This window comes from Rhipicephalus microplus, chromosome 8 (assembly GCF_043290135.1).
Source record: "Rhipicephalus microplus isolate Deutch F79 chromosome 8, USDA_Rmic, whole genome shotgun sequence".
NCBI lineage: Eukaryota > Metazoa > Arthropoda > Arachnida > Ixodida > Ixodidae > Rhipicephalus > Rhipicephalus microplus.
The window spans coordinates 49,449,346-49,464,203 of record NC_134707.1 but is presented as its reverse complement, the minus strand read 5'-3'; the positions used below and the strand labels follow the sequence as shown (position 1 = coordinate 49,464,203).

The window sequence follows — 14,858 nt, the reverse complement described above, 5'->3', positions numbered from 1 at the left end:
TCTGTCCCGTCCTGGATGCGCTACGCCTCGAACGACGTAAGTAGATTCCCCTTGTAGTTGTTCTTTCTTTTTCGAGACCCTGCAACGTAGTGTCGCATACCTTTTGTGACCACCCCAGGCAAGCATTGCTGTTTGAAAATTGAAATAAACAAAAATTAATCACAATCACCAAAGCACCGTGAGGGCTCTATATTTCGCCTTGGGATGATGACACGTGCAAGAGAAAGCGACAATTTTCCAGCGGGGGCTGCACTTCCAAAACGCTCCACCCGTCTCGTCTAAAAGGCGCTTCCACGAGTCTCATTCTGTGGTCACCACGTGGAGCGAAGAAAAATTAGGCAATAAAGAAATGCAGAAAGTGCCAAACACAAAGAGATAAAACACACTACGAGGAGGGCAGGGGGGGGGGAGGAATACACCCACAGGACGTCCAGGCCCACGGCCGCTCCCTACTGTCCCCACCCCAAAAAGGCTCGACAGCAAATAGGTTTTTCTTTCTTGGCATCTGTCAAGTGTTCGCTTGACTCGACTCCAATAAAGATGACAGCCCCCCCCCCCCAAAAAAAAAAGCAAAAAGGGAGAGAAAAGAAAGCAAACAGGAACGCGGCACTGGCTTCACTTTCGAGAAAATTACCGGCGCGCGGCCCTCAAAACGAGGCGGAGTACACGGAGAAGGACCACGACGAGGCCCTTCGCTTGTCCGAAACGTCACTTGATGGAGGCACCCATCAGCAGGGAAAGTTTGACCGCAAGCACCTACTAGACCGAGGGCAGGAGCGAGCCAAGGACGAAGTCGCGTTGGGCGCTTCGCCACGAGAGAGAAAGCCCATGCACTGCCTCAACCATAAGAATTCTTTCTATTTTCCTCCCGAAATACTCCTCGCAACGATTAGCGCGACGACGTACTTGAACGCGCGCAAGGGAGCTCGGATATTGTTTCCTGGAATTCGCATCGCACCTGCATTCGGAGGAAAATGCCCGAAACAATTTTCAAAGGTTTACTGGCACAAATTTGAAATATTTTGGGACTGTTCCTTTAAATCCGTTGTATCAATAACAGACCCTTTGTTATTCAAGACTGCAATTTCTCAGCAATGCTTGTAACTATACGCAGTTTCCATTATCTATCTTTGTCTTGTATGTGCTTGAATTCTTATACATTTTTAGTTGACTTCTGTTGCCTTCCTGATTTGCGCATCTGATACTTGTTTCTTTATTTTGTCTTTTTTTCTTGTGTGTTATATATGTTGTACCCACCCCCTCTGTAATGCCCTACGGGCCATGAGGGTTTTCTAATAAATAAATAAATAAATAAATAAGGACACGGGTTTCGACAACCCTAGAAACGGTACACTGTGGTGCCTGGGAGTACATCGCATACATTTATAATACCGCTACCCTAAAAAAGTACACTTTCGGTTTCGACACTAAGAGGCGGCTTGTCTGTGACTTGCCATTACAGTGTGTGGCATCACGCGAAGACAGCGATTCGCGAAGTATTCGCTGCAGATTCGACATCTGCTCGTGCAAATTACCGAGAAAAGTACCTGGCCCCCGAGATTTTCTACTGGCAACATAAGAGGCCACTGGCACCCTGATTCGGTTTAGGCGATCTCCACTGGAGGCGCTGTTGAAACCTGAAAAAAGGCCCATTCGCGAACTCAGCGTCATATGGCTTGACTCGTCGGGATAATGTTCTGAACGATGGGTCTGGCTGACTTATTTTCAGCGACGCAAATTTTATAATGAAAGAAGATATTCCACACGAGCTGCCTGGTTATGGTACATGAAAAGTGTAAAAAACACTGCCTACCAAAGAAACGAAAAATGCCCCTTTTGCGATTTCTGGAAATCGTGTGAGTAGTCCTGGAAGTCCCTCTAGCCATGTGTTAGACACAGCCTTTATGGGAAGCAACTCACATAGAAGCCACTGAAAGAGTACGGGACGATGTCATGGTACTTATGTGAACGAAACTGAACTGGACGAAAAGACAGCTTGATCCTGGCAGAGACCGATCTTGTACTCCCCTTCCGTTTGCACATTAACTGCTTCACGAACTAGATTGGACTGTCGGACTCGCCATTGTGTGTCCGACGTAACGCCTCCGAAGATTGCAATCATGTCCCCTGTGAATACAGGCCATACGCACCAGAAGGACAGTCTCTCGAGGCGGTCTTCCATCTCCAACAGGACTCGAGCTTGGAGTTCAGACATATTCTGGGCCCATGGCAAAGCAGCTGCGGTATGCGTTACGCGCCGCGAAAGCATTGCCCACTTTCCCGAGGGCCACAAGCACGAACAAAACTTTTGTAAATAGTGTAGCCTACACGTTTGTCTGCACTGTTTTATTATTACTAATGTATCGTAATTATCACCCAGCACCTGAACAGCGTGTCAGGCGAAAAGCCAGGCACACACCTTCGGCTATTCATTCTCCTCCTTTCAATCAATTCATTGAATGCCATTGAAGAGAACTTCGGTCCTCCGATGGACAAAAAAAAACATGAATGTGTCAGCTGCAACCACAAAACCGCGGCACGCCAGGCCCTAACCTGCGAAAGAGCTGGTTTCCGCTGGGACCTTTACTAATTTTTTCTCGCCCAACGTAAATACTACGCGCGTTAAGCGTTAAAAGTTCGTCGTTGCTACACGAAACGTCACCTTTAGCTCAGTAGCCATGAAAGCTTCTCCGGCGAAGTTTACCGGCGTGTTCAAGTTTGCGACGTATGAGCAGCGACACTAACCTGTGTCTGCATGGGGAGATCCGACTATGAATGTTTACCCCAAATCCGAGGCACGCTTGAAACAATTTGCTCTGGGTTTGCTGCATTCTGCATGGACTCAGCGATACCAACCCTAGGGATTTATCCCTAGAATCGTTCTCAGTCTGAAAATCGTTAAACATTCTATCTAAACACAGGCTACCGTATCAACCCTGTCAACGGACATGCACTGATACTTTCGGTGCACAATTTCGCGCCTATATAATCAGTGCCTGAATGAACCGATCGGTCTTCTTGTTCTGGGCATCATGCTGTTGCGTCGTCCTTGCTATAGTCACATTTGCGTCTTCGATGGCTTTACCTCTTCGTGGAAGTTGATTTCTATAGGACGGCTTTGTGTTCTCCCATAGTAGAGAAGTACGTTTTTTCTAAATCGACAAACGCTTTATTTTATTCTAGAAGCACAGTTCTTTATGCCACATCTGTCATGTATATTGGAGTGATGATGCGTTCACAACATATTATTTCTCGTGGCACATAGATGTACCAAAGTCTATGTGCTTCTTATTTCTACAATTATGTGATTTTTTTTGTTTGTTGTACATAGTGTATATATATTTGTCCAGAACAGTTCTGCGGTGAATCCAGGTTCCTGTGACAGCTTTATGCTGAGTAGAGTACCAAGTACTCTACTAGAGTACCAAGTACTCTAAGTTGAGTAGAGTACCAAGTAGAGTGCCAAGTACTCTACTTGGTAGAGTAGAGTCCCAAGTACTCCAACTCGTTAAACACTGTTTCTAAACACACACATAGTGCCTACTAGTTGCGCGTGTGTTCATTACTGTCGTACAGACACGGTGTCAAATCATCTGTTACGTACTACATGTAATAAACTTTGTCTAAACACCTTTCAAAATACTATTAGAGTGCATGACGTCACCTGAATGAATAAGCGCCATTGTATGGAAGATAGATGCTGATTCCCTGTGAAATGAACCGCGATGGTCGTAGGCGAACCTGGCTTTATTTTCCCCAAGTTGTAGACGAGTACTGTCCAGTTAACGACCTTGCAACGTTGTTCCGCAGTTATAACCCTAGCGGTATTTAGAGCGCGTAAACAGACAAGAAACGATACAGGTATAGAGACGTTTAGTGACGTCATCCGATAACCACCATGTCTTTCATTTGTTGCTTGTTTACGCGCTCTATATGCCCCTATGTTCAACTACAAACTGGCCCAAATGTCAGTGCTTTTAAATTATAACCCCGATGCCCCCTCGACACTTTTTCTTGCAGAAAATGCCGTAGTGAGTGAGGCTAGGGTTGGGTACATTACTCCAGTTGATGCGTCACGGCTGCTAAGTTTCCCCAGATTGTTCACGTCATCGTTTGCATCAACGAGGGTTAAAGAACCTTGCGCATACATAGGCGGTACAGATAAACACGCAAAGGAAGGCACAAAAGCACGAGAACGAGTGGGCGCAATATTATTGCGTTTTCCCTGCCCTCCATGCAACGCTTACCTATACGAGAGTGAGCTTGCTCATCCCGCGCAAAGTACCCCCCCCCCCCCCCTACCTTTGTCGAACATTAATGAGAATATCTTGCATTTACGTCCCGAAACCACGATATGATTATGAGAGGCGCTGTATTGGAGGGTCGCGAAAATTTCGACCGTCCGGTGTTTCTTAAGCGTGTACCGACATGGCAGAGTGCACGGGAACCTTTACCATCTCGCCCCCATCGAAATGCGACCGGAATCGAACCCACGACCTTCGAGGTCCAGCAGCCAAGCATGCACCCTTGTTCCACCGAGGCGCACCTTTGCTCAGCATGTGCGAACTATCCGAAAGGCGTGTTTCGTTGAGCGTATACCTTCGGACTCAGTCTAGTTTTACAGCACAGCTTTTTGCCCGATGAACCCCCAACAAGTTCTTTTGGGAAACAAGGGGATAGGCGGAGCTGGGCAGCCCTTCTTTGTTTGTATGTGTTTTTTTGTTTGTGGCCTGTCAACACTGGCACATACCCACTTTGGAGGATCGGTCCAAAAAAAAAAAAAACTAAACTTGTCGTAGCCTATGTATGATAACTACACAATGATTGTCATCCTATTACTAAAATGTACAAATAAAGAAAGCAAAGAAACTACAAATCACCTTTTAAAAATAAATAAAATAAGAAAATAAAAATGAATCAATTAAAAGAGATTAGTGCTAGTGCCAAATCGAAAGTCGAAAATTTCCGGTTAGCCAGACAGTTCAGTTTACCTCCCCCGATCACAATCGATTGTATGCCCTAAATTGATTCATATCAACAATTATCTCACCAGCATTTGTCGAGTGTATAATAAGACAGACAATATATTGGAATGCGTGCAGTTGCTTTTTTTTATTTCTCTTCTTTTTCTCTATTTTTTTTTTGCTCCTCTGCGTTTTATTTCTGTGTTTCTCTTTCTATTTATTTCCTTTCTGTCTCTTTCTTTCTACTCCTCGCTAGCTTCCTCTTTCAATTTGTATGCGTGGATTGCGCAGTGTTTCTTTACACACAGTATTAATGAAAGCGCCCTAAGAACAAGAGGAAGAACACACACATTTCACGCGATCGCGCACTGAGTGAGCATAACCTGACTGTGCTGCACGTGGTTCTGCCTGCGCTACGCCAAGCGACAACGACAGCTGATTTATTGATTGATTTTTGGGGTTTAACGTCCCAAAACCACCATATGATTATGAGAGACGCCGTAGTGGAGGGCTCCGGAAATTTCGACCACGTGGGGTTCTTTGACGTGCACCCAAATCTGAGCACACGGGCCTGCAACATTTTCGCCTCCATCGGAAATGCAGCCGCCGCAGCCGGGATTCAAACCCGCGACCTGCGGGTCAGCAGCCGAGTACCTTAGCCACTAGACCACCACGGCGGGGCAGCGACAACGACAGCGGACGGTAACCTGTGACCCTTAAGTGCTGCGCACTTCAAATATTTCTGATTTCTTTCTGTTACTTTTTTCCGTATTTGTGCACTGCGCTGTAATAAAAGAGCCCAGGTGACACCAGCACGCACCCTTTAGATATCTTCCTGAATATGTTAAGACAGAAGCATGTTAAGGAAACTCGATCAGTCGGTTACAACCCAAGAATAGATACAGGCTCCTGCCCTCGAGACTACAGCATTCCTATCATTCATCTATGCAACAGAGGAATTATAGGCGATTTCCGTTCTAACCATAAGCACACTTTTGTTCCACTGGTAATGCAAATGCTGCGCATATTACAAATTAAAAGCTCGTCGTTCCTTGGTAAAACGTTACGTTTCGCGGAACAACGGTGAAGTCGGAATTTTTTATGACACTTGCCGAGTAAAATTTTTTTTACACGCGAACAGCGAAGTGGATACGTACTTGTACGGAGAAGGGATATGTTTGGAATCCGTAAAACCTGCCTGACGTCACGTAAATGAACGACTGTTATTCAGTAAGACATTTATGGAAATTCTGCCTAGGTGGCGCGGTGACCGCTGTGGGCGGAGCTTACATTTATTCTTTAGCAGTAACCGACTATAGAAACAGGCACCTGCGATCTTTAGCACACCATGGGAGTGATGGGTATAGTACACAAATATGCATATAGTCTTCGCACTTGCGGCTTCTATCGCACATGGTAGATCTGTTTATTGTCGTGTTTTGGTCTTGTTTCAAATAAAAGAACGCACCATTGTGACCCCATTTGAAGTGGAGAGTGCGAAGGGTTCAGGATGGCGAAGTGCAACTCCTGAGCATTTGCTGATTGTCGTCTCCTGCCAAAGTGGCTCCGGGCCACACGTAATTCAAACAGAGCCGAAACAACGCGATTGAACATCTATGTGTACTACCCATAAGTCCTATGCTGGCTGAAACATGTGCGTCGCATCTCCTATAGAAACACTAGCGCCAGAGTTACCTCTATGGTATTTATAGGAGACTTCATGCCCCAACCACGCATGTACAAACGTCGATCAATTACTCATATTGCACGATTGTTTCGGTAAGCGACGACATACGAGTTTCGAAAGTCGTTGAAGCGATGCTGGCAAGCGTTTCGATTATATCGGTGCTAATCAATGCACCTACTTAAAAAAAAACGAAGTTCTTGTCCTATGGGGATAAAAAAAAAAGTCCGAAGCCATTGTCCCATCGGGATACCGGAGGCAAGCTATGCTACGCGCTCCGCCGTGGTGGTCTAGTGGCTAAGGTGCTCGGCTGCTGACCCGCAGGTCACGGGATCGAATCCCGGCTGCAGCGGCTGCATTTCCGATGGAGGGGGAAATGTTGTAGGCCATTGTGCTCAGATTTGGTGCACGATAAAGAAACCCAGGTAGTGGAAATTTGCGGAGCTCTCCACTACGGTGTCTTTCATAATCATATGGTGGTTTTGGGACGTTAAACCCCACATATCAATCAATATCAAGTCATGTTTGGCGCGTGCGTACCTGACTTAATTCTTATCTTTCTTATATCACATTGCACAATGCTCACTTACAGCTGTTTCATTCCTCCATCCTGGCATCTGACCGTGAACCAGGTGTTCAGCCACGCAGCACAGTTGTTGCTACGGGCAACATCAACGACGACGGTCATGCTCTCATATTCGCGTAAAATATAAAATGTGGCAACGCGAAAAGACGTAGCCTTTATTTATTTATTTATTTATTTTATTTAAGTATACTGCAGACCTTCTCGGTCCAAGCAGGAGTGGTACATAGGATATACAAACAATGATGTCACGTACAGAAAGGCACCGACACAATCCAAGAAAAGAAAAAAAAATATCGAATTCCAAGTAGCCAAAAGAACAGTGTCATAATGCAACGTTCAGAATCACGCTAAAAGGACAAACCAGTCAAAGGGAAAGAAACTGCTCACAATAAATCCCTATTCGTACATTTGCGTCTATTGTTCAAAACTTATAGTTTTAATCTTTTCAATAAAGGATTCTACGGTGTCACAGTTCACAGCTATTAATGGAAGTTGATTCCAACCTCGGTAAAAGAACAGTTAGCTGTATCGAAAACGACTGATCGACGATAAGCGAACGAACAAGAGAGCTCAACTATTTGAAAACGGTTCATGCAAGTACGGAAGTGACCAGCGCGCCTGGTATGGCTTGATCTGTACACCTCCGCACGTAGCACGCCGCTAGTCGGTTTCTGAACGTCACAGTCAGTAATGAGTCGCGTGTTCAGCACCACCGGGGTGCTGCGTTGCACTTATGGCATGGAGCAATAAACTATAGCAAGAGTGGTCACTGGCACTTTTTCGCGGCCCAGCAAGAAAGGGTGTGACCGACCGCTAGATGGCGCCCTTTTACTCCTTTGTTAAGGCATGTAATAGCCTCCTCAGGAGGACATTGAATACCCAAGTTTGACGCCAATTATTTGTAAAGAAGCAATTTTATTAACTTGTGCAATTTTCTATATCCGCTCTACATCATGTTCCGCTCATAGGACATTTAATGTCTTACAATAGAAAACAGCAATGTATGACTAGACAGTGTTGTCTTTCTGCATTTGTTTTGCACGAAGAGGTCCATTCATGTACTTTAGATGTACTGTACGTGTATTCCCTTTGTGGATGCATGGGCATGTAGCCTAGGGGCAAAGGCACTCGCCTTCGAAGCATGAGGGCACGGGTTCAAATGCCAGCGCCGGAAAGAAAAGAAATTCTTATTTTAATTATGCTGAAGACATAACCGAGTCTGACCAACCACTCGTGGCGCTAAAAGCAGCGCAGTAGTTGGGCCGCAGGGCCCTACGGCAGGGTCCGCTCTTTATGTAACTATGTTTCTCTATGCTTATGGTGCATGCTCATAATTCAATGCGGATACCCAGTGGAGGATGGCCTTGTGTCCAATTCTTGTGCTACCAACCAAGTGCTATAAACCAAGTTCTATAAATCGTTAACCACCTTATCTAAACAGAGCTCCTAGTAGAATAGTAGAGTACTTCGTACCCTAAATTGTTAGCTTTTTCTAATCACACACAGGCTGGTTCCCATAGTCAGACTATGAGGCAGTGATTCATGAATACATATATGATCATCACGTGTTTATACATGGGTTGTTCATACGTGACATGCGAGAACGATAGGACCGAGAACCGCCATGTTTGTCAACCCATGCAGCTGCCTGGAAGCATAGTCGGGAGCTTTGCAGCAGCGAGATCTACCGGTTTCACCAAGACCAACTGTGCCATTTTTTCGGCTGCAGAACAAGAATTTGAACTTCTCCTTCTAGTTTGCCCGTGATTATTCCAAATCAGTGCGCGCGAACAAGTATGTTGTCCAAAAAGTCCATCAGCCCGTCCGTGCGTGCGTCTGTTCGTGCGTCCGTCCCTGCGTTCGTCCATGCAGCCGCCCCTGCGTCCGTTCATGCGTCCATCCATGCATCTGTTTGTGTGTCCGTTCGTTCATCTATTCTACACTCCAAGTACCACCATCTCGCATCTTTTCATCATATATTCCCCATATAGAAGCACCGCCATCCAGCGGACATTCCAAGGACAAAACGAGAGGTGGCACACGCACACTTTCTTACGGCTTGAGCTTCGGGTCCACTTCCCACCTTTAACCACCTCGAGTTCATGGTATATACTAGTTCACTGTATTCATGGCACTGCGGCCGAACACTCGCTAAACCTTTCGAAAACCAAGGAGGTTACGCCCAGCGAGTATGACATAGCAAACTTTTTCAGTCAGATAGTGCTCAATGTACATGCCAATGGCTGCTAATGGGAAATGAGAGACAGGAGAATTCGGCTTTTACTTTCTTACGGCTTGCGCTTCGTATCTACTTCCCATTTTTAACCACCTCGAGTTCATTCATGGTATATACAAGTTCATTGTATTCATGGCACTGCGGCTCAACGCTCGCTAAACCTTTCTAAAGCTAAGGAGGTTACACCCTGCGAGTATAACGTAGCAACCCTTTCTTGTCAGATAGTGCTCAATGTACATGCCAATGGCTGCTAATGGTGATCGCAGCCTGCGCGTGAACTAAAAGCCGAATGCTCCTGTCTCTCATTCCACATTAGCAGCCATTGACTTGTACATTGAGCACTATTTTTTATTGTTCAACAATGCACAGAAGAAGTCTCTCACCAGCACCACCTTGGAGGTCAAAATGTTATACTTGTTACATACTACGGGGGACGCACGGGTGCCGCTATAAGGAGCTTCGCCCCTAAAAGACGGAAGTTTTACTTCGACCATAAGGTGAAACAGCGTCTTAACTAACATCGCTTAGAAAGACGGCCCGCTGTGATGGAAGCTGCTCTGCTGGTATGCTCTTCGCCCATCCGCTGGTGAAGTAGTTGTGGCCGTCCAGTGACTTCATTTGTTGGAGCGTGACATGAGTTGGCGAAAGCACCGAAATGATTCACCATGTCACCGCGTGTCACGAAAGGCAGCAGATCGGTGTAGCATGCTTACAGATGCGTTCGTTGTTCGTACGGATCAATGCCATCGCACGTTTCATTTTTTTTTTTTTTTTGCTCGGTAACGTACACCCACCGGTCCCTCAAGCTCTTCCAACCACTACGGGCAAAGCGCGAACACATTTGCTTTCGCCATGTCGCCCGACAAGCTCGATGCGGCGGTGCACTGCACGCGAAGCCTGCCTCAATCTTGGCAAAAATGACGGTCACTCACTTTTTTTCAAGCCGGAAATGACGTCACGCGCAACCCATGTAGATTCACTTGAGGGCATGCCCCCGTATTCCCGTGGGTTCTTGTACACGATTCATGCCAACGTTCTATATTATGTAAATTACACGCAACATTACATGTGTTGCACATATTTGCCGATATGTTGACCAAGCAACATATATTGTGCATATACATGATTATGTAAGTACACTCTGTATATCGTGATCAGTGTGCGTTAGTTCTTAGTAGCATGCGTTAGGACATTTCTGTAAAAACTTTTTACGAATATTGTGCTTAGTCACTTGCCTATGTTAATGTCCTTCTTGTGTAGACACTGTTTTCATGCGTTCGTAGCGACCTACGATAGATTTAACTTTTTTCTAAACACACACGGAATCAGAGTGGCGAAGAGGGACTATAGCTTGCGTTCCGTGACAGGGCGCATGTTTTCGTAATTCAACCTGTTCCCTATTCTCGACCTGTTCCCTGTTCCAAAGCTGTGAACGTAACGGTTAAAAAAAGGACAAAACCACAACCATGTATATATCCACATGTAGGTTTGAATAGCTTGTCTCAAAAGTAGAAAAAAAAAAGGACAGCCTCTCATTCATCTTACCTAAAACTTGCTACACACACATTCTACAAAGCAAACGAAGAAGCTGGATTGCTAAATCACTTCAAGCGCAGTCCCGATTTTCTATTACTGCATAGGTACGACTTTCGGGCAATATCCGCTCCATTTGGTACACCATTAAACCAGGACCATACTACCACGCATCGAGAAACTCATCACAGCCGTGTCGTTTTGTCATCACGCTATGCAAAACACTGTTTGTTTGTTTTTTGTTAAAGCCATATAACTGATACTTTGTAGCGCATAACTTCTATCCAGAGCCACCATGATAGGAAATGGAGCCGACGCCGTTGACCTTAGAATCGCAAAACAGTTTTCCACTGACAATTTCCGATTGGAACGCTCTTGCTAAACAAATTTTTGAGGTGACTGATCTCGAAACGTCAGCGCAAAAGTTATTGTTTTAGTCGCCTTGTTAGACAGTAGGTATTACGTGTTTAGTTATGAAAGTGTTCGAGTGCTAATAGCATCGGTCATTTGTAATGCGTATTTCTCCGACTTCTGTTTTATATATTTGATTCCTGCTAGGACTTGTTGTGGCATGCAGTACTGTGTAAAAGGATAAACATTTAGGGCACAACGAAACGTACGCCAAAATTACAAGAATAATCGATAAAGACTCGAGCAACAGCATGCGGCGCTTTGCCAAGTAGGGTAAATCGCACACCGATGTTTTAAAGGAAGACAAATGAAAGCTAGCCCCCCCCCCCCCCCCCCGCCTGGGAGATAGTGCCTTCAATATCAGGCCTCGGTTTTTAAAGTCACCGCTCACACTAGAATCGGTATAAAATTGGCGCCAATCAACGATGTTCCACGAAAGCTAATTTATTCAGTCCGAGTCGCTGCCGACTACTCAAATCCAGCAGAGATGTACAAATCAGCTGTCACCACGGCCGAAAGTAAATGTCTTGAGAGTGTTTTCTTTTTCGGACAGCATTTCGCGTAACACCACCATAATAACACTGTCATCGCCCTTTCAGTTCGCATGAAGCAGATAATAGCAAAAAGTAACTAGGCTCCCAACGACGCGCCCGCATAATACGTCCTCTCTCCTAGATGGACGATAAGGTGTTATTGACCCGGTTACCTCGAAGCAAGTCTCCCAGGAGATGCCAGGAAGAAAGACGTGGAGGAGAGGCACAGCACTGAACCTTCTTACCCCAATATCCACAACGATCGAAAGCTTTACGCTCCCCCCCCCCCCTCCTTGGTAAGAAACCTCGGTACCTTCTCCTTGACTTCCTTTCCTCCCCCCTCATTTCCGGCTGTGTTTAATATACAAGTTCCTCTGGGCTCCCCCCACCCCCCCTCTCAACACTTTCGCGCATTCCTCATCGCTGGAATCAAAACAACGCGCACGGCGTGGTCGGGTCAAAAACAACAGCGCTCTCAAATGGATGATCGCGAGCAACACAGGGATGCATATGCGTGTATCCGTATCATAGTTCCCTAGAGCTAAACAAAAGTAAAGAAAAAAAGAAAAGCTAGGGAAGAGAGCCTCCTCAAGGCTAGGATGAGACAAAAGGAAGAAGGAGTGCTGTTTCGGGGTACCGACCTGTCCGTGCTGGCGGCGCGGTCGTAGCGATGGTTCCGGCGCTGCTCGGCCGCAAACTCTGTCGGATCCTGCTCACCATCGTAACCGTCCCGACGTGCCGTACTCGACGCTGGGCCTCGGGACGATGCAGCAGCGCCGACAACCACTTTGTTGTTCACCAGCACAGACTGAGGAGCGCCGCTGATCCTCTCAACGAGGCATTTGGCGAGGTTACCGGTACCGCCGCTACAACCCGGCCCCGCCGAGGACCTAACGGCGGCGTAGTCCAAGTCGCCGGCTCGTTGGTGGTATATCCGTTCGGGTCGAATCATGTCGAGAAACGACGCTTTGCGCACGCCGCCGAGTTCCAGCTCTTCGTTCCGTTCACCGTCCAAGCATCCGCTGGCCGCCATGTTGGAAACACGCACGGATCCTCGCTCTCTCCCCTCCCAGCGTCGCTTCCTTCTCTCTTTTTGTGCAGCTTCCCTTGCTCTCGACTGTGGCGCCGCCGCTTTCACTCCCTTGCATTTTACGAGAAGCGCGAGAGAGAGCCTGTGAAACCAGAATGGAGAGGATGTACATTATGTGAAGAGCGAGGGAGAAATCGCTTTCACTGCTGGGAGAGGTGACGCCCCCTTCCTGCAAGGGTGCAGTGCGACCGCGGGAGAAGAGAAACAGCCCGGTGGCGGAAGGAACTTCCCTGGTTCCGGGTGTTATGCAAGCGAGGCCCGCCAACTATTGCTGCGGCGCTGACGTCGCAAGCGATTACATTGTGGCGTGCTGTGGTTGGGTTTTATTTTGTTTTGCTTGTAGTGGCATCTTCTCCGTGGGCGCCGTTTTCGCGCTCTTTCGACACTCTTTTTTTGTCGGCTAGCTGTAAGCTTCTATAAACGGTAGCAGTTGTCTATATTGCTTGCTTTTTGTTCTTTCATTTCCACTTCGAGGTTTGCTATTTGCAAGACATCATAATATCTACAACGTAAAGAATAAAGCATTGGAAATAAAATCTACACATTATATAAATTAAAAAACCCTTAGTTTCTTTGTGCTGCGTCGAATTACCTATTTAGTTCTTCTGAAGGGAGAAAGCTTGGGCGTCTTTTAAATTCTTCGATGCAGGAAACGTCTTCCCGTAAAGAGCGAACAAAGGCAATTTTTATCTCGGCATTCGTGCCGCCTTTATCTTGCGTTATGTTCGTTTTGCAGGCTATGTTTTCTGTGATAGTGTTTCAGGGTGCCTGCCAACATTACGTCGCATTGTACGGATAAACCAATGAGGAAGTAATGCGAGCAACACACTGAAAGAACCGCACAATTGTCGAGAGCGTCCTTATCTTCCGTGAGCCGTTCGTTTGTTGCACTCAATAAATCTCTTCCTGAGCTCATGTCAGAAGCCCTCTTGAATGGCTCCAAAATAATTTTACTCTGCGACTTCATTCACGTCGCATGCGACTCGTTGCACCAAGCGGCCTTTTCTGGCAACTGAATGAACGCAACAACAACAAACAAAACAAAAAATGCTGCACGAGTACTTGCGATCCGCCTGTCGCATGCTCTCGCATCTAGTTTTTCCTCTTTCGATGGCTGCTGACGCACCGGCTCCCCTGACCCTGCCCGAGTTGGTGGTGCCTATCGGCGAAACGTGTATCAAAAAGCAAACGAAGTGGGAGTGTACGTAACAGCCTTGATCGGGTCACGTGTTGTCTACGTCACGAGTGCACGTGACCCACAATCAGCGGAAGCAACGCGGGGGCCCGCTCCCTGGCGCGTGGGGGCCGTCCCATTGTCATTCATATTGCCGCTAGTTCCCACGCTTTTTTTGTTTCGTTTTTTTTTCTCCTACCGCTGACGCACTGCAAACAGTGAAAGCGCTCCAGACACGAACGTGATGCCACGACCCGTTGGTTCGTCGCCATGTTTGCTTGCGACTTTGTTGCTTCGAAAAATAGTCGGTGGGAAAGGGACTGTTGATGGAAGACGTCGTGAGAGTGGAGGAGAGACGTGGAAGAAGGAAAGGATAGAGAGTGACACTCTCAGAAAATGCGGATGGGGGGAAGGGGAAGGCATCCGCTAATGACAGACACACGCCGAGAGTGTGCGACACGTTTATAATAAACACTGTGAGGCCGGGCGCGCTCGGAGGAAAGTTAATAGGGCGTCGTGTAGTGTCTCTTGGAAGACGCGAGGCGTAACTGAATGCGCCCGGAGTGTGCCGCACGGTCTTGATGAGGGGATGTCCTATGACAGCGTCCGCCGTGTCACTTCGTGAACTTCGTTGTTTTGTTTACACC

The 14,858-nt window shown here is 46.7% G+C and overlaps 1 protein-coding gene across 1 annotated transcript in view; it reads right to left on the bottom strand.

Annotated features, from left to right (window-relative positions):
• The window catches only part of jing (AE binding protein 2 jing), a 182,599-nt gene extending 169,529 nt beyond the window's left edge, over positions 1-13,070 (bottom strand). The window contains exon 1 of the mRNA XM_075871760.1: positions 12,589-13,070. Coding sequence (XP_075727875.1) covers positions 12,589-12,980 — 392 coding nt within the window. The 5' untranslated portion in view covers positions 12,981-13,070. The remainder of the gene's footprint in view (positions 1-12,588) is intronic.
• Positions 13,071-14,858: the final 1,788 nt, after the last annotated feature.